We start from the raw sequence: 23,273 nt of genomic DNA on the forward strand, positions 1-23,273 counted from the left end.
CTCTCTCTCACACACAGGTCAAGTACTCGTTCTATCCGCTCCAACTGAATGAAGAACAGCTGGAGGGTGAGCGGATCAAGAAGAAAGACCCAAAATTCCGCCCCCTCCCCTTGTATGCCTGTAATGTAAGTATGTGGCTGGGGTTACAAGAGTTTACCCTGCTTCAGTTGGTTTTCTGTGATTTAGTTCGCCTTAGTTTACCTTCCTTTAGTTAACAGCATATGAGGTTAAGTCTGTGTTACATGTATTCTTAACCCGTCCGCTGCGATTGGCACGGATTTGGCCTTCACTGGTACATAGCCTGGTAACATTCCTCCACCTCCCTCCACTAACAGGCTATGGTGGAGAGCGGGCGAGTGGACCTTCTGATGCATCCACTCACCCAAACGTTCCTGGAGATGAAGTGGCAGGCGTATGGGAAGTACATCCACCTCTCCTTCCTCTTCATCTACCTCGTGTTCCTGTTCCTCGTCACCTTCTTCGCTTTGGGGTACCTCGGACACAGCAGCATGTTCAGCGTCCCTGCCAACACCACTAGCAACTCGACACTGCCTCCCACGTCTTTAACCCCGGAGTTTGAGTACGAGGTGAGGGAGCTGTGTCTGTCTATAGGGAGAGAGGAGGGGAGATTCAGCTTATTTGGTAGTTGTCAATAATGGTAGTTGTGATAGTGTTTACCAAGCTGAGTATGGGGTGAGGGAGCTGTGTCTGTCTATAGGGAGAGAGGAGGGGAGATTCAGCTTATTTGGTAGTTGTCAATAATGGTAGTTGTGATAGTGCTTACCAAGCTGAGTATGGGGTGCGGCTGTCTGTCTATAGGGAGAGGGATGAGGGAAAGCTTATATATTTAGTAGTTGTCAATAATGGTAGTTGTGATAGTGTTTACCTAGCTGAGTATGAGGTGAGGGAGCTGTGTCTGTCTATAAGGAGAGAGAGAAGAGGGGATTCAGCTTAGTTATCTAGTAGTTATCAATGATGGTGGTAGTAATAGTATTTTGTAGCATACAGGATCTGAGTTACATTCATGCAATCCTGTATCTCTATCTTAATTTGTCCAGCTTTTACTTCATTTGCCTCCACCACCTCTTCTAATGCATTCCAAGTATTTCTGTTTCTATCCTATATTTGTATTGTCAAGAACACTTTCACATACTTTTCTCGTGTCTGCTTAATCCCCAATCCTTGCATTCCCTTTTCACTAATAGGTTTTTATTATCTGATTCCTCTAAGTCATTCACAGGTTTTTAAGATCGTGTCAGTAAGTGGTGTCCGATTCCCCCCGCAGGCACAGGCTACGGGTTGGATCTACTGTTCCGCTGTGGCCATCCTTGTGTTTGCTGTCCTCAACATCCTGAAGGAGTTGGTGCAGCTCTACCATCATAAGTTTAAGGTAGGAACTTCATCATCTGTCCTTCTTTACTCTGCGGCTTGTGACTGAGTGAGTGAGTGAGTCAAAACCTGTCCTTTACCTGTTGTTCTTTACTCTGTGGTTGTTTTTCCTTGAGTGAGTTAAAACCTGTCCTTCGCTGTCTGTCCTTACTCTCCGGTTGTTGTTTTTACCTTGTGACTGTGAGTGAGTGAGTCAAAACCTGTCCTTCGCCTGTTGTTCTATACTCTGTGGTTGTTGTTTTCCTTGTGACTTCGAGTGAGTGATTCAAAACTTTAAACATCAATGATACAAGCATAAAACAAAGACGCCCACTATGCACTGCTCCCACAAATGAAAACAGAACAAGTACCCAGAAGAGAGAGTCAATTTCGGAAGTATGTGTGTCTGTCTGTGTGTGGAACTTAAAACATCAATGATACAAGCATAAAACAAAGACGCCCACTATGCACCGATCCCACAAAAGAAGACAGAATGAGCAGCTAGGAGAGGGTCAGTTTCAGAAGTGTGTGTGTGTGTGTGTGTCTGTGTGTGTGTGTGTGTGTGTGTGTGGAACTTAAAACATCAATAACACAACCATAAAACAAAGAGACCCACTATGCACTGGTCCCACAAAAGAAAACAGAATGATTAGCGAGAAGAGAGGCTCAGTTTCAGGAGAGGCATGTGTGTGACTAGCTAAGGAACCAAGGCATCAATCTCCACCCCACAGTACCTAGCGGAGGGCATCAACGTGGTGGAGTGGACCATGTACCTCACCTCAGTCTGCATGGTGCTGCCCGTCATCCTGGGAACAAAGTGGACGTCCCATCAGTTCAACTCGGCTGCCCTCGCTGTCTTCACCGCCTGGTTCACGCTGCTGCTATACTTCCAGAGGTGAGGAGAAGAGGTGGAAAGGCTTATTTGTACTGCCGTTAGAAGGAAAACTAAGAGAATAGGAACTTGTTTAGGGCTTTCGTTAGAGGAATAGGAGGGAAACTGGGCATGTCTTCACCGCATGGTTCACACTGCTATACTTCCAGAGGTGAGAGGAAGAGGTGGAAAGGCTTATTTGTACTGCCGTTAGGAGGAAAACTAAGAGAATAGGGACTTGTTTAGGGCTTTCATTAGAGGCATAGGAGGGAAAAAGGCATATTGTCACCGCCTGGTTCACACTGCTTCACTTTCAGAGGTGAGAGGAAGAGGTGGAAAGGCTTATTTGTACTGCCGTTACGAGGCAAACTAGGAGGATAGGGACTTGTTTAAGGCTTTTGTTAGAGGAATAGAAGGGAAAAAGGCATATTGTCACCGCCTGGTTCAGAGTGCTTTACTTCCAGAGGTGAGGGAAAGAGGTGGAAAGGCTTATCAGTACTGCCGTTAGGAGGAAAACTAGGAGGATAGGGACTTGTTTAGGGCTTTCATTAGAGGAATAGAAGGGAAAAAGGCATATTGTCACCGCCTGGTTCACACTGCTTCACTTCCAGAGGTGAGAGGAAGAGGTGGAAAGGCTTATCTGTACTGCCGTTAGGAGGAAAACTAAGAGAATAGGAACTTGTTTAGGGCTTTCATTAGAGGAATAGAAGAAAAAATTACTTGTGTTCACTACTTGATATATTTTTCTTCTGTACTTTTAAGAGAGACTAATTATATCATGGTGGAGATTAAGAAATGTACTGTTTGAAGCGCATGGGAAACTTATCTTGTTCTTTTTCTTCTTCATCTTGTTATTCCTCCTCCTCCTCCTCCTCCTCCTCCTCCTTCTCCTCCTCAGGTTTGATCGCATCGGCATCTATATCGTCATGTTTCTGGAGATCCTCAACACCCTCATCAAGGTCCTGCTCGTGTTCTCCGTCCTCATCATCGCCTTCGGACTCGCCTTCTATATCCTCATGTACCCCGTGAGTCACTTTTTATACTCCTGTAGATGTGGGGGGGGTGGGGGGTGGGGGGGGTTACAGCAGAGGAGACAGTGCAAGGGCGTAAAAAAAAATAATAATAATAATGAAAGAAAAAAAAGCCCGCTACTTACTGCTCCTGAATAGTGGCCAAAAAGATAATTCAATTTCGTCAGAGTTTTATGTTCGGTATTATAAGACAGTTTCGCTTCTCATATCACTTATTTCTAAAGGTCAAAGTGGGGGTCAATCGGGTTCTAATGAGTGTTGCTTTAGGTTCACGGTATAGAGGAAGGGTCATACTACCTCCGGGGTCATAAAACTACTCCTGGAAATGCCCAAAGCTCCTACGAAAGCCTTGTCAAATTGGTGTTTTTAGTTTCACAATACAGAACAAACTACCACCTGGGTAACAAAACTACTCCTAGAAATTCCCACAACACCTTTAGAAAGCCTTGTCAAATATGTGTTTTTAGTTTCACGACACAGAAGAAGGGTCAGAATACCACCAGGGTCACAAAACTACTCCTGGAAATACCCAAAACACCTACGAAAGCTTTGTCGAAAATGTGTTTCTTAGTTTCATGGTACAGAAGAAGGGTCAAACTACCACCAAGGTCATAAAACTACCCCTGGAAATGCCCACAACACCTACGAAAGCCTTGTCGAAAATGTGTTTCTTAGTTTCATGGTACAGAAGAAGGGTCAAACTACCACCAAGGTCATAAAACTACCCCTGGAAATACCCAAAACACCTACGAAAGCCTTGTCAAATATGTGTTCTTAGGTTCACGATACAGAAGAAGGGTCAGACTACCACCAGGGTCATAAAACTACATCTGGAAATGCCCACAACACCTACGAAAGCCTTGTCAAATATGTGCTTTTAGGTTCACGGCACAGAAGAAGGGTCAAATTGCCACCGGGGTCACGAAACTACTCCTAGAAATGCCCACAAGTCCTACGAAAGCCTTGTCAAATATGTGTTCTTAGGTTCACGGTACAGAGGAAGGGTCAAACTACCACCAGGGTCACAAAACTACTCCTGGAAATACCCAAAACTCCTACGAAAGCCTTGTCAAATATATGTACTTGGGCCACGAAATATTTAGTAACACAACCATATGTATTTCCATGTTTTATTTACTCCCCTTCCTTTCTACTTCATGGCCTAAGATTACGTTTTTGTCTACCATTGCAGGGCGGTCATCTGTCCTTCACCACGCTCCCCATGTCGGTGATGCACACGTTTTCTATGATGCTTGGAGAGGTGGACTTCCTTAATATCTTCGTGTACCCGTTCTTCGGCCAGAGCACCAGAGGGGACCTTTTACTCTTCCCTGTGACCACCTTCGGTACACACACACATAGACACGTGATATATATACACTGTTACTCTTTTATAATTGCTTCGTGTTGTGTATGTGTGGGAATAGTTTAGTGTGTCGGTTTTTCTATGGCGTGTTTGTGGATTTTTTCAGGGGTGACTGTGATGATTATTAATGCCGTTTTCTTTTGCTTTTGTCTCCCTTTCTTTCTTCTTCTTCCTTGTTTCCTTTCTGTTGGTGATTCTTAATGCCGTTTCTCTATGCTTCTTTCTTTAATTCATTCTTCCTTCTTCTTCTTCTTCTTCTTCTTCTTCTTTTTTCCTTTCTGTCGCTTTTCTCTCTATCTTTTTTTTGTGTGAATTCTTTGCTTCTAATCTTTTGTCCTGTCTTTCATCTCTAAATTCCACTAATATATTCTCCTTATTTTATTTCGTTAACTTTATTCAACTTACGTCAATCAATTCTTACTTTCATTATTTTTTTTTTCATTTTCATTCATTTCATCTATAAATTCCACTAACACATCCTCTTTTTTTTATTTCGTTAACTTTATTCAACTTACATCAATCATTTTTATGCATTCATTATTTTTCCCCGTTTTTCATTCATTTCATCTATAAATTCCACTAATACATCCTCTCTATTTTCTTTTGTCAACTTTACTCAACTTACGTCAATCACTTTTTTTGCCGTCCTCCTTGTTTTCCCTCCTCCCTCGTCTTCCTCCTCAGCAGCGCTTCTTCTTGTCTTCATGATCCTGATGCCCATCCTCCTCATGAACCTCCTCATCGGTCTGGCGGTCGGTGACATTGAGAGTGTGAAGAAGAACGCCCAGCTCAAGAGGATCGCAATGCAGGTACTATAGTGACGATTCTTGCGTTACCGTGTTTTGTTTAAGTTTACCAGGGAAAGGGATGAAAGAAAGAAGATGCTGGTTAACTCTTGCATAAGGGATTTGGACAGCATAGAGAGGAACAACAGTAGAGAGTCTTAACCGGTCCGCTGCGATTGATAACTGACTATTTCTTCTGTCTTATATGTATCTGAGATTGTTTAGGTTCTTCGGATAAGCTTCAAGGCATTAACCCGTCCGCTGCGATTGATAACTGACTATTTCTTCTGTCTTATATGTATCTGAGATTGTTTAGGTTCTTCGGATAAGCTTCAAGACATTAATTAACCCGTCCGCTGCGATTGGCACGGATTTTGCCTTCACTGGTAGCCTGGTAACATACACTCCCAGGTCTTTCTCAGCCTCTGTGGTGGATAGTGGAGTGTTTCCCATGTGGTACTGGTATGCTGGATTGCAGTTTTCTTCAGTGAATTATAGCAGCCACTTTTTGTTCCATTCCTGTAGCTTGGTGAAGTCTTCTTGTAGGAAATCCACTGCCAAGGGGTTAGTTTGTCAAAATATCCATCTATCTGTCAATCCGCCTATCTCCTCTCTCCGTCACTCCTCCGCCACTAGGTTGAGATGCACACGGAGCTGGAGAACAAGTTGCCGGAGGTGCTGATTAGGCGGGTCAACAAAACGGAGGTCCTCGTCTACCCAAACTCCATCGGCGGCCCCAAGTTCTTCCATCGGGTCCTCAGCGCTCTCAACTTCGCCTGCCCCATGAATGACCGCCGAGGCCTGGGTGGGTGTCTGTTCTGGGTTTTCATGGTTATTTTCTTTTTATTATTATTTCTTATTTTCGTATTTCTTATACTTATTTATTTTCCTTGTTTCTTATTATTATTCTTTTTATTTCTTATTTGTATTTTTTTCTTTTTCTTCTTTTCTTTCTTTTTTCTTTCATATTTCTTACTTCTCTTTGTTTTCTTATTTGTTTTTTTTTCTTATTTTCCTTCTTATTTCCTATTTTCTTTTCTTATTCCTTATTTATTTCTTATTTCTCTTATTTTTTGTCTTTTTTGTGTGTTTTTTTCTCATTTTTTCTCATTTTCTTTCTTATTTCTCATTCTTTTCTTAATTTTCATGATACTGTACTTATTTTCTATATATACACCTTTCATATCACTTTCTCCTATCCCTCTCTAACTCTCCCTTAATACTCTACATACAACATCACTCTCTCGTCCTCTCCATAACCACCTTCATCTTGCATTTTTATCCACCCCTGAAGGTGTATTTTAGCAGCCAGAGAAGCATTCAATCACCTTTCCTGTTTCCGTGCAGAGTGTGAGGCGCAGGAGTGCATGAGTGCGGAGGAATACCTGTGGGAGGAAATGGAACAGCAAGGGAAGCAACTGAAGAATATGTCATCAGTACTCGACCAACAGACTAAACTCCTTCGTCTAATCATGCAGGTTTGTTTCAACCCGTCCGCTGCGATTGGCATGGATTTCACCTTCACTGGTAGCCTGGTAACATATACTCCCAGGTCTTTCTCTGCCTCTGTGGTGGATTGTGCAGTGTTTCCCATGTGGTATTGGTGCGCTGGATATCCCTTCACTGGTAGCCTGGTAACATACACTCCCAGGTCTTTCTCTGCCTCTGTTGTGGATTGTGCAGTGTTTCCCATGTGGTATTGGTGTGCTGGATATCCCTTCACTGGTAGCCTGGTAACATACACTCCCAGGTCTTTCTCTGCCTCTGTTGTGGATAGTGCAATGTTTCCCATGTGGTATTGGTGTGCTGGATATCCCCTCCCAAGGTGCAGGACTTTACATTTTTCTTCATTGAATTATAGCAGCCACTTTTTGCTCCATTCCTGTAGCTTTGTGATGTCTTCTTGTAGGAAATCCGAGTCAAGGGGTTAACTCTAATACTTGATCCTGATAACCTCGATTCTACTAACTCCTGTTAATCCCTGTATGTGTGGGTGGGTGGATGAGTGGGTGACTATAAATGGATGAATACATAGACAGGTTTTTTATCACATTTTCTTTACCTACTCACCCACCTGTCAACTCATCCACCATTCTCATCCATGCTCACAGAAAATGGAAATACGGAGTGAGGCGGATGAGTGTGACGAGGGTGTGTCCTTGGAGGAGATCATCCGGGCGCCGACCTCCATCTCCAGGCGGTTTCATCCATCATCCGCCATTGCCAGGAGACCCCCAGCACCCAAAAAGGATCTGTGAGGAGAGAAAAACTAAACTGTGATGCTAAATGGAGTTACGTATTGTTAAAGAGGTTCTGGGTCTGTTTAAGAGGATCAGGAATTACGAAAAGGAGTTCTGAGTTATCAAGAAGAGTTTGAAGTCGCACAGACCCCAAAAAGGACCTGTTAGAGAGAGAGAGTGCGAGAGAGAGAGAGAGAGACCAAGCACACTGTTGCCAAAAGGAATCACATGTTGTTAAAGAGATTCTGAGTCGGTTTAAGAGGATCAGGAGTTATCTAAAGGAGTTCTGAGTTACCAAGAGGAGTTTGAAGTCACGAAGAAGAGTTTAAGAAGTTACAAGAGCATTCAGGTCACCAAGAATCACCAAGCCAGGTCTTCAGTAGCCCAGGAAGTCGCAAGTCACCAGGAGGAAAAATAAGAGGATCAAAAGTTATCTAAAGGAGTTCTGAGTTACCAAGAGGAGTTTGAAGTCACGAAGAAGAGTTTAAGAAGTTACAAGAGCATTCAGGTCACCAAGAATCACCAAGTCAGGTCTTCAGTAGCCCAAGAAGTCGCAAGTCACCAGGAGGAAAAATAAGAGGATCAGAAGTTATCTAAAGGAGTTCTGAGTTACCAAGAGGAGTTTGAAGTCACGAAGAAGAGTTTAAGAAGTTACAAGAGCATTCAAGTTACTAATCACTAACTCAGGTCTTCAGTCACCCAGGAAGTCGCAAGTCACCAGGAAGAAGTGAAGTGAGTGTGCTAATCGCTCTGTTAACTCTATTAACACCATACTAACCTCACCTGTTGTGTATTATAGGGCTGTCATTACTACCATTATGCATGTCATTGTAGAAACTGATTAATGATAGTCTCACCTGATCTCACCGCTGCAGAAACTGATACTAGTCTCATCTCATTTACTGTAGAAACTGTCTAGTCTAACCTGATCTCATTTACTGTAGAAGCTGATACTAGTCTCCTCTTGTCTCATTTATTGTGGGAGATCATGTATTGGTAGTCTAACCTGATCTCACTGCTGCAGAAACTGATACTAGTCTCATCTCATTTACTGTAGAAGCTGATACTAGTCTCCACTTGTCTCATATATTGTGGGAGCTCATGTATTCCTAGTCTAACCTGATCTCATTTACTGTAGAAACTGATACTAGTCTCCACTTGTCTCATATATTGTGGGAGCTCATGTATTGCTAGTCTAACCTGATCTCATTTACTGTAGAAACTGATACTAGTCTAATCAAATCTCGCTCTCTGTAGGATCCATTAACCTGGCACCAGCGACGGGCCAAATTTGTGCCATGATTTAACCCCCCGAAAATAGGTGATACATAAACTGATCACAAATGCGTTGATATATATTATGAAATGGTTTGTGTGAGTGATGATTTTTTCTCATTTTTCTCGCTTAGAGGGACCTTTAAGAAACATGGTCCCCGCTGCTACCGGGTTAAGTTGTGTTCCTGAATTTCTTTGCAACGTGTTTGATATTCTAATCCTGAAGAATGGGCTGGGCTGATATTCTTTTTTTGTCAATTTTTATAGGTTACTTGTTATTTTAGTTAGCGATAAAAGCATTATACTAAACTCAGTAAGACTGCTGAAGAAACTGATACTATTCTAATTAAATCTCATTCTCTGTAGGATTCATTAAGTCTTGTTACTGAATTTATTAGCGACGTGTTTGATATTCTAACCCATCTATTATGCGGTATAACTTTATGATGCTATGTTCCTAAGGTCGGCAGTGACTATATATAGACCATTCATTTTTAGGGAGCTACTCTTTAGATACTGACGTCATCTAAGGGGAAAACTACCCCTTGAGAGAAGTGAAAAATCTAGACCTCTCGATGACGTATCCAAATAAGAGTTCGATCATTTATGTTTTGAAATTCAGGAAACTCAGATAATGGAACAAGCAGTCAGGCATTGTCTCTATTGCACCCTCATGATATTCTAGTCATTGTAGTATCTATGTAAATGTGTCATCATAGTAGTATTAATGGGTAATGTGTCCAAATTGTAGACACCTCGTAAATGTTTGTAATAGGAGAGAGAGAAATTAAACTGTGATGCCAAATGGAGTTACGTATTGGTAAAGAGATTCTGAGTCTGTTTAAGAGGATCAGGAGTTACGAAAAGGAGTTCTGAGTTACCAAGAGGAGTTTGAAGACCCCCAGACCCACAGACCCCAAAATATATATGAAACTTGTAGTGTCACCCCAGCATAGTAGTATTTATTGTTGATATAGTAGTGATATAGTAGTTGATATAGTAGTGATATGTATCGTAATGGTCAATTGTGTACTATTTCTTTTCCCTGAGAGACTAGACTGACCCATGATACTGGTCTCTAGTTGATATAGTAGTGATATGTATCGTAATAGTCAATTGTGTACTATTTCTTTTCCTTGAGAGACTAAACTAACCCATGATACTGGTCTCTAGTTGATATAGTAGTGATATGTATCGTAATGGTCAATTGTGTACTATTTCTTTTCCTTGAGAGACTAGACTGACCCATGATACTGGTCTCTAGTTGATATAGTAGTGATATGTATTGTAATGGTCTATCGTAATGGTCAATTGTGTACTATTTATTTTCCTTGAGAGACTAGACTGACCCATGATACTGGTCTCTAGTTGATACAATTGAATGGAGTTTGGTATTTACAGTCACAAATAAGGAAATACCAGATTGCCGTTAGTTTGTAAGTCGTGAATCTATAGAAAACATAAATTTAGTACATAGTAAATGAAGCCTTCTAGTGTCTTTAATAGTCAGAGAGTAGATAACATTACCAAATTTTAATGATATGGACAATAATAATATTTTCTACCTAACTGGAAGTGTTTCTAGGAGTGATAATGATAGTGTTTGTTTGTTTGTTTGTTTTTTACGCCGCCGCCTATTGCGCCGTTAGGCCTTATCACTGGTGGGGCCTGATGGTCGGCCCACCCCGTTGTGGCGCAGGCGAGTGTTCATAGTGGCGCCATCTTGTTTTGGCTCGTACTGGCCCCCGGAACTCATCTTTGAGCCTCTTTTTGGAGAGGTTATCTAGAGTCCGGGTTGATAGGTGGTCTTCAGGGCAGCATGTGGGTAGTCTTAGGCCTATCGGCAGTGACTGAAAAATCCCAGCTGTGTGGCGGCCAGGATTCGAACCCGCGTTTCTCCTGGATATCCCGGACGTTTGAAAGAGATGTGAGGCCAGTTTTCTGAATAAGCGCATAAGAGAAAAATATTAATCCATACATAATATATTTCTAAGTGTAGTATTCCACGAACATAAAACCATTATCGATAGCCTTAATTAAGTCACCATATAAGTCACTGTTCTACGCCTTCACCAATGTGCCATAAAACTACAATGTAACCACCATATTTATCTCATTATGATCGCGCCAGACAGTAATCCAAGTCGTGGGGAACTATTCACTAACCCGATAGCAGCGACGGGACAAATTCCTCCCATGATATAAACCCCCAAAAATAGATGACGCATAAACTGATCACAAATACGTTGATATATATTATAAAATGGTTTGCGTGAGAGATATTTTTTTCTCATCAATTCGCTTAGAGGGGCCTTTAAGAAACATGATCCCCGCAGCTACCGGGTTAAGACATCAATTTACAACGTGTTAAGTCAGTATATAAGCCAACATGTCAAGTCCATATATAAGTAACCTCCTGATTAAGCCATCGTTTAGTGCTCTGTTCAACGTTGCCAGATGGTCGTGCTTAGGCTTTCATATTTGCCGATTTCCAACCCTCAAACCGTCTCTTCCACCCCTTTAACTAGTTTTTAATAGAGTTATCGTTAAAATGGTTAATTATTTGTGTTTCTTGGCAATAGTTATGGGTCAGAAACCGGTAAAATCGATGCTCAGAGTACGATTATCTGGCAACGTTGGCTCTGTTCATCCACGTAAGTCATGATCAGAAATATATATAAGTTGAACAAAAAATACCAAAGCACTTATCTATCTAATTGTTAAGTAAGAATAAGTTTGATATAGCTAGTCGTCTTTTCCGTTTGCATATGTGATACTTAAGTTTGTCTTTAAAAAAAATAATAATTTGCCACAACCATGTAAATTACTTGTGTTATTTTACCACCAATATTTACTCTTAAGAAACTACAAGACTTCAAAAGGTAAATGGGAAGTGAGTATACGTAGGTATCGCAGTAGTAGTAGTAGTAGTAGTAGTAGTAGTAGTGGTAGTATTTTATTGTGTGTGTGTATGTGCGTGTGTGTGTGTGTGTGTGTGTGTGTGTGTGTGTGTGTGTGTGTGTGTGTGATATGAACCGTACTAATAACTTTAATAAATCATCAAACAAACAAAAACTAAAATTAACAAAACGGGAAAAAGATTACAAAGAAAAACAACTTATAAAACATGTACAGCCAACGCTTCTTTTTTTCTTTATTTATTTTTTTATCTCGTTCTTTACCCTCTGTCATTAACCGTAACGCTTAACAAGACACAAAAGACAAACTAAAAACAGAAAAAAAACATTAAAATTACATATAAAAACATTCACTTGAGCGCAACAGGCAACACTAATAATTAGCCATTCCTAAATTTGCCTCGAACCGTATTATAGTAAGTCCTCACACACACACACACAATAAATAAGTAAATAAATAAATATAGGCCTAAAATACAATCAATCAATCAATAAATAAAATAGATAAATAAAGGAAGACATCAAAAGCGTGTCCCGTTGAAAAGTATAAATTCAATCAAGCCCGTCTGCCGAATTAACGGTACTAGAGTTAGTAATATGATGGCGATGATCGTTGCCTGCCAAATAAGAGGACCCGCACGCACCGCTGCCCTGCGTGGGTGACACCTTTTGCGTCCTGTTGTGAGGCGGTGAACAACCTCCGCCGCCTCCTACATACACCTACGCCTCGGCCTCTCCCTGCCTGCGTCACTTCTGCTCTTGCTATAACGTTACCCTCCCTTCTGTTCCCTTCTCTTCCTCTCTGTTTATTTCCTACCCTTACTCTCCCTTTCCCATTTTCTGTGCCTTGCTGTATAACGTTACCCTCCCTTCTGTTCCCTTCTCTTCCTCTCTGTTTATTTCCTACCCTTACTCTCCCTTTCCCATTTTCTGTGCCTTGCTGTATAACGTTACCCTCCCTTCTGTTCCCTTCTCTTCCTCTCTGTTTATTTCCTACCCTTACTCTCCCTTTCCCATTTTCTGTGCCTTGCTGTATAACGTTACCCTCCCTTCTGTTCCCTTCTCTTCCTCTCTGTTTATTTCCTACCCTTACTCTCCCTTTCCCATTTTCTGTGCCTTGCTGTATAACGTTACCCTCCCTTATGTTTCCTTGTCTTCCTCTTCTCTTTATATCCTTCGCTTACTCTCCCTTTCTCATTTTATGTGCCTTGCTATGTCACGGTATACGCTCCCTTCTGTTCCCTTCTCTTCCTCTGTTTATATCCTTCCCCTTACTCTCCCTTTCTTCCATTTTCTGTGCCTGGCTGTATAACGCTACTCTCCCTTCTGTTCCCTTCTCTTCCTCTTTTCCGTTTATTTCCTCCCATTTGCTCTCCCTTTCTCATTTTCTGTGCTTTGCTGTGTCACGCTACGCTCCCTTTTCCATGACTTCCCCCACTGACCCTAAAATTACAAAACGAGGAAAAGAATATAAAAAAAAAAAAAATCATAAAAATACGAAAAAAATATAAAGGAAAAAAAATAAATACCAAGGAACGGACATTGATCGGCCCCGCGCCCCGCCCCGCCCCGCCCCGCACCCCCGCCCACGTTACCCCCCCCCCCCCCCCCCGCCCGCCCACGCCTTTTTGGGGGGTAGGTGAAGGTCACGCGGCCGTACGGAGTGAGGGGAAAAAAATATTAGGAAAAGTTAGATCAATCTTCCTTGCCACCCCTCCTGTACCCCCCCCTCCCCCCCTCGCCTTTTTTGGGGGTTGGTGTAGGTCGAGTGGGCGTAGGAGGTGAGAGAGAGTGAGAGAGAGAGAGAGAGTCTCTCTCTCTCTCTCTCTCTCTCTTTTTTATACCCATTTCCATTTTTTTCTTTTATCTCCTCCCCTTCTCTTTCTCTATCTCTATCTCTCGCTCTAATATCACACCCCACGTTCGATACCCGCGGCCGCCCTTCCCACGGGGTATTATCATCTCCACTTGACTTACATTAGTACCTTACTTTCACGCTAATTTTGCATATTTGGGCATTGCGTAATATAGATCTCTCTCTCTCTCTCTCTCTCTCTCTCTCTCTCTCTCTCATGCTCGTAATTCCTTTTTTATGATTATTTTTTTAGTTTTCTTGGACGTGGAAAATTTACATAGATCCAATTTTCTCCTCTTACGGAAAAATCATATTAGACGATCTCCTTAACTTATGGTAAAAAAAAAATATATGTTGAAATATTGTCGTGAGGGAGAAATGAGAAGGTGAATGAGAGGTGTGTGTGTGTGTGTGTGTGTGTGTGTGTGTGTGTGTGTGTCTGTGTGTGTGTGTGTGTCCGTGTGTTTGTGTGTGTGTGTGTGGGGGGGTAACATTTTCCGCCTCTTTACTTTTTAATTTTCTTTTTTTGCTTGGGAGAGGCGCATGCGTGGAGAGGAGGAGGAGGAGAAGAAGAAAAAGAAGAAGAAGAAGGAGGAGGAGGAGGGGTGATTGTCCTGGAGAGGAGGTGCAACGGGCGTTTGTGATGCTGGAGGAGGAGGAGAAGGAGGAGGAGGAGGAGGAGGAGGAGGAGGAGGAGGTGGATTAGGAAGGAGAGAATGGAGGCGGAGGTGGAAAGATGTAGTTGAAGGAGGAGGAGGAGAAAGAGGAGGGGAAGGAGAAGGAGGAGGAGCAAATTTTAACAGGTGGAGGGGAAGGGATGTGATAGGGTGGAGACTGAGGAGGAGGAGAGTGCAAGGAGTCGGCATCCACTTGCTCCACCTGCTCCACAACTATATCCACCACCACAGCCTCACCACCACTTGATCAACGCCAGCCAGTTCATTACCAAATTCATCACCATGGAAAGAGTGGTGGTGGCGGTGGTGTGGGCGTTAACTCTACTTCTGTGTCTTGAATATGGTAAGTAGTAGTAGTAGTAGTAGTAGTAGTAGTAGTAGTAGTAGTCGTAGCAGTAGTAGTAGTAGTAGTAGTAGTAGTAGTAGTAGTAGTAGTAGTAGTCGTAGTAGTAGTAGTAGTAGTAGTAGTAGTAGTAGTCGTAGCAGTAGTAGTAGTAGTAGTAGTAGTAGTAGTAGTAGTACTAGTAGTCGTAGCAGTAGTAGTAGTAGTAGTAGTAGTAGTAGTAGAGGTGATATTAGGGAAACGAATAGGAGTGGTAGTTTTGAAAGTAATGGTGAAAAAGTAGTAGTAATAGTAGTAGTAGTAGTAGTAGTAGTGGTAGTAGCATTGAAATCACTAATAACACCAATTTCAAATAACAACAAAAACATTAACCACAACAATACGCACCACTTCAACACCACTCAACACCACCCTCACCACCTCCAGGCACAGGTGACGAGATACTGGTGGTGGGCCCGGGCGTGGTGGAGGCTTCAGCTCGGCAGTTCATCGAGGATCAGGAGACGGAGCTGGCGAGGCAGTGTAGGAGAACGATGCTTGCCGCGTGGACCTACGAAACCAACATCACCATGCTGCACAAGTCCCAAATGGTGAGTGCAGGAAGGAAGGGAAATGAGAAGTGGAGGGTTTTTGGGAATGCAGTGATCGTGGGAGACAGACGGAGGGATGGAAAGTTAAGGGGGAAGGAGAAATGATGGGAGAAAGAAGTCGAGGGAATTGGAAAAATAGAGAGTTTAGGAAGTTGATTGATTGCATATGAAAGACGGAAGACTGTAAGGGAAGGAGAAATGAAGGGTTTTAGAAGATTGTTGAGTGAGGGAAGAGAAAGAAGTCGAGGAAGAAGATATAGAGAGCTTAGGAAGTTGAATGATTGTATATGAAAGACGGAAGACTGTGAGGGAGGGAGATTTGAAGGGTTTTAGAAGCGAAATAATTATGAGAGAGACGAAAGGAGTGGCGGAAAGTTATAAGGGAAAGAGAAATAAGGGTTTTAGAAGTTGAATGATTGTGTGGGACGCGGAAGACTGTGAAGAAATTAAAGGTAAGGGATTTTAAAAGAGAAATAATTGTGAGGGAGACGAAAGGAGTGATGTAAAGTTATAAGAGTAGTATAGATCGATGGTTTTAGAGGTGATATGATTATGGGACAGACAGAAGAAGGGGGGATGGAAGATAATGAGGCAAAGGAAAGAATGAAAGTAAGAGGAAAGGAACGGAAAGAGGGGATAAAGAAAAGAAGGACACCAGACGGAAGAAGAGATGAAAGAATGTGGAAAGTTGGCATTATTAAGGGAGAGAAGAATGGGATAGGGGTACGAAGGGAGGTAGAGGAAATAAGAGTAGGGAGAGAGAGAACCACGAAAGGAAAACAAAGAATGAAGGAGAAAAAGGAAGAAAGGAATGAATCTACCCCAACTTCCCTCCTCCTCCTCCTCCTCCTTCTTCTCTCTCCTCCTCCCACTCTTCCACTCTTCCTCCTCCTACTGCTACCACTTCTGCTACTTCCACATCAGGTCAGCGAGCAGGAGAGCTTCAAGAGACTGCAGGAGGGCGCTCGGCAGCAGGCTAGCAGGTGGCAAGCTATGGACCACCTGATTAGCGACGAGCAGTTGAAGCAGAAGATCAAGGCGTTAAGCTTCTTGGGCCTCGCTGAACTCCCCTCGCCATCCATGACCTCCGTGAGTATAAAGGATCAGGGAGTGTTAAGTGCTGCTGTATGGGATCAGGAGTAAGAGCATCAAATATTAGTAGGATTAAGAGTATTAGGGTCAAGAATATTAGGATTAAGACTCTCTCCCTCTAACTCCAGTCGTTCAGTCAGTCAGTCGGTCAGTCAGTTACCTCTCTTTCTCTTTCTCTCCCCTATTCACGACGTCCTTCCTGCCCTCTGGTGGCGGCGCGAGGCAGTACCAACGCGTGTTAAGTGACATGACGCACATTTACTCAAGCTCCACCATCTGTACCCTTCGTCGACCCTACCGCTGCGGCCTCACTCCACATAAAGGTATTAAGAGGGTCGTTATATATGTCTGTCTGTCTGTCTCTCTTTCTCTCTGTCATTGTTTTGTTTTCTGGGTTGTTTTTTGTTCTGTTTTTTGTTTGTGATAGAAAGTGATGATAATTTGCATGTATGATTCGAATAACCTTCTTTCATCTCTTAAGGGGGTCGTTCTACCTGTGTCTGTCTCTCTTTCTCTTTCTCTCTGTCATTGTTTTGTTTTTTGCTGGGTTGTTTTTTGTTTTGTTTTTTTGTTTGTTTTTTCTTTGTTTGTGGTAGAAAGTGAAGATAATTTGCATGTATGATTCGAATAACCTTCTTTCATCTATATCTGTCTGTCTCTCTTTCTCTTTCTCTCTCATTGTTTTTTTCTGGGTTGTTTTTTGTTTTGTTTTTTGTTTGTTTTTTCTTTGTTTGTGATAGAAAGTGAACATAATTTGCATGTATGATTCAAATAACCTTCCTTTTTCTCTTAAGGGGGACGTTCTACTTGTCTGTCTGTCTCTCTCTCTCTCTCTCTCTCATTGTTTTTTTTTTTTTTTTTTTTGATTTTCGTTTGTTTCTCTTGTTTTGTGATAGAAAGTGAAGATAATTTGCATATATGACTCGAATAACCTTCTTTCTTCTCTTTTTCTTCCTCCTCCTCCTCCTTTTCCTTCAGGCATCAACGAGATCATGTCAGCGAGGCGGGCCCCCGAGGAGCTAGCACACTTGTGGCGGGCGTGGCGGGAGAACACGAGGACCATGAGGAACTCCTACGCCGGCTTCGTCACCCTCGCCAACCAGGCCGCCAGAACCAACAGTAAGGGGGGGGGGTCAAGGTTGTGGTTTTTTTTTTCTCGTGTTTGTGATTTCGTTTTAGGCCTCCATAGTTTTTACTCGTGCGAAATGTAACATCTAACATTCTTTTAACACTTTTTGGTACTTTTTGAATACCTCTCTCCCCCCTTTTCTTCCCTTCATGCTTTTTCTTTTCATTATTTTCTACTTCTTAATTTTCTTCTCAATTTCGTTCCTTTTTTCGACAATTTTTCATCTTGTTTTTCATTTTCTTCATCACTTTCTTCCTTTCTTCTTTTCCCTCTACTTTTTCTTCCACGGACTTAACACTTTTCAAACACTTCGAAACCCTTACTTTTTTTCTTTCATAGACTGAAACACTTTTCAAACGCTTCGATACTCTTACTTTTCCTTCCCTTCTTCAGACAGCTGATTTTCTCCTGTTCCCTCGTCCTCAGACTTCGACAACAAGGGTGACCTCAACCTGGTGGAGTACGGCGGGAGTGTCTTCAGGGAGCAGCTGTCGGAGGCGTGGACGCAGCTGGAGCCCCTGTACCGCCAGCTGCACGCCTACGTCAGGAGGAAGCTGAGGGATGTGCGTAAACAAACTTCGTCTTCCTTCCTCTCTAAACCTAAACTTTCTCTAACCTCATCTGTCCTCCCTCTCTCCATGTAAAACTCTGTAAATCTCTCACTTTCTAAACATTAACGATCTCTTAGCTCACCTCTCCTCCCTTTTATTTCTATGTAAATCTATGTAAATCTTCCCCCAGGCGTATGGAGCCCACCTGGTGCGTGAGCGGGGGCCCTTACCTGCCCACTTGCTAGGTGACCTCTGGGGGCAGGCCTGGCCTCTCCCCTACCTGCTGCCCTTCCCTGACGTGCCCCTTGTGGACGTGACCAACGAAATGAAGAGACAGGTGAGGGGGGGGGGGGCGGGGAGGGGGGAGTGGTGAGGGGGGGGAAGGGGAGGGGGGAGGGTAGGGGGAGGGCTGAGGGGTGGGGGGGGGGTTGATTTTGTTGTATATTTTTTTTCTTATTAATTTGTTCTTTTTTCTCTCTTTCTCACTTTTCCTCCTATTCTTTTTTTCTGTTTTCTCCTCTTCCTCCTTTTTTCTTCCCCTCCTGTTTTTTCTTCTTATTCTTCTTATTCTTTCTTTATTTTCTTCTCAATTTCGTTTCTTTTCTCTACAACTTTTCATCTTGTTTTTCATTTTCTTCATCACTTCCTTCCTTTCTCCCTCCTCCTCCTCCTCCTCAGGGATACACACCTCGTAGGATCTTCGAAGTGGCAGACGGGTTCTTCGCCTCCCTAGGACTCGAGAGCGCCCCGGCATCATTCTGGCGCTCCTCCGTCCTTGAAGACCCCAAAGACACGCCCGTAGACTGCCGCACCTCCTCCTGGGACTTCTGTGACGGCAGGGACTTTAGGTAATGGCCAGGAGGAGGAGGAGGAGGAGGAAGAGGAAGACTGTCTGATTTGTTTCTTTGACGATCTTTTCTCTTTTTTACATCAAAGGACACGGCTCAAGGGCAAAAAAAAGAGTACTAAAAAAAAAAAAAGCTCGCTACTCGCCGCTCCCATAAAAGATAAAATTAAAGAGTTGCCAAAAGAGAGATTTACACGTTAATATAAGGGAAAATTGAGCATAATAACTTTAGGGTGTTAAGAAGATGAGCATAAGATATAATGTGTTTTCTTTGATGATATAGACGTTAAGAAGGGAGAAATAGAACATCAAAACATTAGAGTATTAAAAATAGTCGCATAAGAACAGTGAAATAGAAAGAAAAGTGAAAATTTGACCAGGAATAAGAACAGGAATAAAGATTAGGAGTTAGAACATAAGAATAGGATGTTTTCTTTGGGGTTTTCTTTAAAGTATAGAGTATTAAAAATCATCACATAAGTACATAGAATAGAAAGAAAAATAGTAACTGGACCAGGAAGAAGAACAGGAATAAAGATTAGGAGTTAGAACATAAGAATAGCATGTTTTCTTTGGGGTTTTCTTTAGAGTATAGAGTATTAGAGTCTTAGAAAGAGTCACATAAGTACATAGAATAGAAAGAAAAATAGTAACTGGACCAGGAAGAAGAACAGGAATAAAGATTAGGAGTTAGAACATAAGAATAGCATGTTTTTTCGGGGTTTTCCTTCTCTGAGTCTTTAGAAATGGAAGCATAGAGTGATTTCCTTGTTTTGCTTTCCTTTTTTCTTCGACCATTGTCTATAAAGGGATAAAAAAGGAAGAAAGAAAAGAAAAAAGCTTTTCTTCCTCTGTTTCATGTTATTTCTCTACAGTTTTCCTCTTGACTCTGGGGTGATTTCTTTGTTTTTCTTTCCTTTTCTCTACGACCATTGTCTATAAAAGGGAAAGCAAGGAAAAAGGAAAAGAAAAGAGCTTGTCTACCTCTGTTTCATGTTATTTCTCCACAGTTTTCATTTGGCTCTTTAAAAATAGTTTAATATATCTTCGTTTTTTCTCCTTTCCTCCCCCCCCCACCCCCACCCACCCTTACCCCCACCACACTCCCCCAGGGTTAAGCAGTGCACGAAGATAACCCAAGACGACCTGGTTTCGGCGCACCACGAGATGGCCCACTTGCAATACTTCCAGCAGTACAGACACCTGCCCTACCTGTACCGGAGGGGGCCGAACCCAGGTGAGGGGCGGGTGATTAGTGAGTGCCAGGTGAGTGAGGGGGGTGACAAGGAGAGGAAGGAAGGAGGGGAGAGGAGGAGGTATAAGAGAAGGATGGAAGAAGAGAAAAAAAGAAAGATAAGTGGAGATAGGAGTGAAGAGAGAGAGAGAGAGAGAGAGAGAGAGAGAGAGAGAGAGAGAGAGAGAGAGAGAGAGAGAGAGAGAGAGAGAGAGAGAGAGAGAGAGAGAGGAAAATAAAGGAGGAACGAAGACAACATGAGGAAAATAAGGAGGAAAAAAGGAAGTTTGTATGTACGTGCGTGTGTGTGTGTGTGTGTGTGTGTGTGTGTGTTATTTTCCTCCATACTGTCTTATATAACCCATTCCTACACAAACACACACACAAACACACACATATCCTCTACTCCTACAGGATTCCAAGAGGCCATAGGATTAGCCGTAGGACTCAGCGTGGCCTCCCAAAAATACCTTCGGCGGATAGGACTCCTTGCGGCGGGGCAGGGCACATCCTCGGCCTCCCAGCTCAACACCCTAATGCACCTCGCCCTCCGCCAACTGCCCTTCATGCCCTACGCGAGAGTCCTGGACCAGTGGCGGGATGGGGTGCTCAACGGGTCCATCCCACGTGAAGACTGGAACTGCGCATGGTGGGATCTGAGGTCAGTTTATCTATCTGCCTATGTATCTATCTTTTTTTTTTTTTTTACAACAAAGGAGACAGCTCAAGGGCACAAAAAAAAGGAAACATTAATAATAAAAAAAAAGCCCGCTACTCGCTGCTCCTATAAAAAGAATCAAAAGAGGTGGCGGAAAGAGAGGTCTGTTTCGGGAGGAGAGGTGTCCTGATCTGTCTATATCTATTTATTTATTCATCTGTCTGTTTATCTATCTATCTGTTTATGTGTTTACTTAGTTGTTTGTTTTTTACCATCAGAGAGGTTCGTCCCATTTCCTAATGCAAGAGTTCACAAGCCATACTTTCATTTTTTATAGTTTTCTTTCCTCTTCACTTTCATTTTTCTACCATTCTTTTATCTCATGTATTTACTTGTTTGTTTTTTACCATTAGAGAGCTTCGTCCCTTTCCCTAATGCAAGAGTTCAGAAGCCATATTTTCATTTTTTATAGTTTTCTCTCCTCACATCTCTCATTTTTCAACCATTCTTTAATCCATCTATCTATTTATCTATCTATTTGTTTATGTATTTACTTCCATTCCTCCTATTCCCTTTCTTCTTCTCCTCTTTCTCCTCTTCCCTCCCTTTCTCCCTTTATTTTCCTTCTCCCTCATATCTAATCCTCCTTCTTCTTCCTCCTCTTCTCCAGAGTGAATGTGCAGGGGGTCAAGCCGCCGGAGGTCAGGACGGAGAGGGACTTTGACCCCGGCGCGAAGTTCCAAGTGGCTGCTGACCTCTCGTACACCAGGTGACCTCACGTGACCTCGTTTGACCTTAGAATTGACCTAGTCTGAAAAATACATGTTGATTACTCTCTCTCTCTCTCTCTCTCTCTCTCTCTCTCTCTCTCTCTCTCTCTCTCTCTCTCTCTCTCTCTCTCACACCTGTTTCGTCCCTTCTGCAGGTATTTTGTGGCCTTCGTTCTTCAGTTCCAGGTGTACCAGGAGCTGTGCATGGCGGCTGGGGAGTTCGAACCTAGGGACAACGGTACACAACTCCACCAGTGCGATTTCTACCAGTCAACCAAGGCGGGTGACGCGCTGAGGTGGGTAGTGGTGGTGGTTGTTGTAGTAGTAGTAGTAGTAGTGGTAGTAGTAGTAGTAGTAGTATAGCGTTTCTCTTTCGTCCCTTTTCCTGTTGCAAGAGTTGACCGGAAGTTCTTTCATTTTCCTCGGTACTTATATTTCTGTACCTTAGGAGGAGGAGGAGGAGGAGGAAGGGGAAGAGGAGAAGGAGGAAGAAGAAAAAGGCGAAGAGGAGGAGGAGGAGGAAGACGAACAGGAGGAGGAGGAGGAGGAAGAACAAGGCGAAGAGGAGGAGGAGGAAGAAGAAAAAGGCGACGAGGAGGAGGAGGAGGAAGAAGACGAAGAGGAGGAGGAAGAGGAGGAAAAGAATCACATCACTTTCCAATACACTATCATCATTCACCATCACCCCCCCCCCCCCCCAGGTCCATGATGCAGCTGGGGGCCTCGGTACCCTGGGAGGAGGACCTGGAGGTTCTGACACAGGGGCGGGAGACTAAACTGAACGCTGGAGCAATGCGCGAGTACTACAGGCCGCTGGAGGAGTGGCTGACGGAGCAGAACAAGAGGAGGGGAGAGTTTGTCGGCTGGCGGGCAGGTGAGGAGAGGAGGAGGAGGAGGAGGAGGAGGTGGAGGAGGAGGAGGAGGAGGAGGAGATAGCAAGTGTGTGAGGGAGTAGAAAGGAGGGGAAAGGAAGTGTGAATAAGAGAGAGAGAGAGAGAGAGAGAGAGAGAGAGAGAGAGAGAGAGAGAGAGAGAGAGAGAGAGAGAGAGAGAGAGAGAGAGAGAGAGAGAGAGAGAGAGAAGAGGAGATAGCAAGAGGAAATATATGTGTGGGAGGAAAGGGAAGAGGAGGAGGAAGAGGAGGAGGAGGAGGAGGAGGAGGAGAAGAGTTACTGGAGAGAAAATGGAGGAAAGAATATGTGTGAATGGAGAGAAAAAGGAGGAAGAGGGGGAGGAAAAGGAGGAGGAGAGAGGGAGATAACAGGTAGGGAGGTAAGGAGGAGGAGAAGAGTTACGGGAGAGAAAATGGAGGAAACGATATATGTGAATGGAGAGAAAAAGGAGGAAGAGGAGGAGGAGGAGGAGGAGGAGAAAGAGGAAAAATCATGTAGTGGAGAGAAAAGAGAAAAAAATGAAGAGAAAGAAAGAAAAAGAAAAAGACAAACAGACAACATTTTTTTCTTTTTTTTCTTCTTTTTTTCAGATGTTTATTATTTCGTCTATTGTTAAAAAAAAAAAGAGCGTGAGAGAAGGGGTTCAATGCTTAATTATTTTAGGTTTTATTACTATTTTCCAGATGGCGAATATTGTCTCTATAAGAAGCCGTTTAGAGCCACGAACTGCAACCTCACCTAAGGCACCCTCATACCTTATACCCTCCCTTATACCTCACTT

The 23,273-nt window shown here is 43.0% G+C and overlaps 2 protein-coding genes and 1 long non-coding RNA gene across 4 annotated transcripts in view; all 3 read left to right on the top strand.

The window, feature by feature from the left end:
- The window catches only part of LOC126995159 (transient receptor potential cation channel subfamily A member 1-like), a 32,532-nt gene extending 20,792 nt beyond the window's left edge, over positions 1 to 11,740 (top strand). Inside the window, exons 16-26 of one of the 2 annotated variants that reach the window (XR_007750049.1) lie at positions 18 to 125; positions 336 to 587; positions 1,286 to 1,390; positions 2,100 to 2,263; positions 3,138 to 3,264; positions 4,463 to 4,616; positions 5,324 to 5,445; positions 6,058 to 6,226; positions 6,769 to 6,899; positions 7,533 to 8,010; positions 8,170 to 11,740. Coding sequence is in view for 1 of the 2 variants with exons in the window: in XM_050854446.1 (XP_050710403.1) it covers positions 18 to 125; positions 336 to 587; positions 1,286 to 1,390; positions 2,100 to 2,263; positions 3,138 to 3,264; positions 4,463 to 4,616; positions 5,324 to 5,445; positions 6,058 to 6,226; positions 6,769 to 6,899; positions 7,533 to 7,679 (1,479 nt within the window). In the remaining variant the exon portion in view is untranslated. Of the gene's footprint in view, positions 1 to 17; positions 126 to 335; positions 588 to 1,285; positions 1,391 to 2,099; positions 2,264 to 3,137; positions 3,265 to 4,462; positions 4,617 to 5,323; positions 5,446 to 6,057; positions 6,227 to 6,768; positions 6,900 to 7,532 lie in introns of both variants that reach the window. The other variant, XM_050854446.1, reaches the window with a different exon arrangement.
- A 2,872-nt stretch (positions 11,741 to 14,612) lies between these two features.
- On the top strand, positions 14,613 to 16,832 carry LOC126991607 (uncharacterized). The gene is made up of 4 exons (XR_007745696.1): positions 14,613 to 14,729; positions 15,156 to 15,319; positions 16,244 to 16,408; positions 16,638 to 16,832. It is a non-coding gene; the product is annotated as an uncharacterized LOC126991607 (long non-coding RNA).
- A 571-nt stretch (positions 16,833 to 17,403) lies between these two features.
- On the top strand, positions 17,404 to 23,234 carry LOC126991683 (angiotensin-converting enzyme-like). The gene is made up of 10 exons (XM_050850399.1): positions 17,404 to 17,530; positions 17,967 to 18,103; positions 18,282 to 18,428; positions 18,770 to 18,939; positions 20,051 to 20,175; positions 20,587 to 20,833; positions 21,501 to 21,599; positions 21,756 to 21,896; positions 22,302 to 22,474; positions 23,176 to 23,234. The coding sequence occupies exons 1-10, from the start codon at positions 17,404 to 17,406 to the stop codon at positions 23,232 to 23,234; spliced, it is 1,425 nt and encodes a 474-aa protein (XP_050706356.1).
- Positions 23,235 to 23,273: the final 39 nt, after the last annotated feature.

Source organism: Eriocheir sinensis, chromosome 7 (genome assembly GCF_024679095.1).
Source record: "Eriocheir sinensis breed Jianghai 21 chromosome 7, ASM2467909v1, whole genome shotgun sequence".
NCBI classification, from domain to species: domain Eukaryota; kingdom Metazoa; phylum Arthropoda; class Malacostraca; order Decapoda; family Varunidae; genus Eriocheir; species Eriocheir sinensis.

Bases quoted from the DNA above. Each gene is read 5' to 3' on its own strand.
- LOC126991683 (XM_050850399.1), top strand. From the start codon at position 17,404: ATGTCAGCGAGGCGGGCCCCCGAGGAGCTAGCACACTTGTGGCGGGCG. The intron at 17,531-17,966 runs GTAAGGGGGGGG...CCTCGTCCTCAG, and splicing joins CCAGGCCGCCAGAACCAACA to ACTTCGACAACAAGGGTGAC. The intron at 18,940-20,050 runs GTAATGGCCAGG...ACACTCCCCCAG, and splicing joins TGTGACGGCAGGGACTTTAG to GGTTAAGCAGTGCACGAAGA.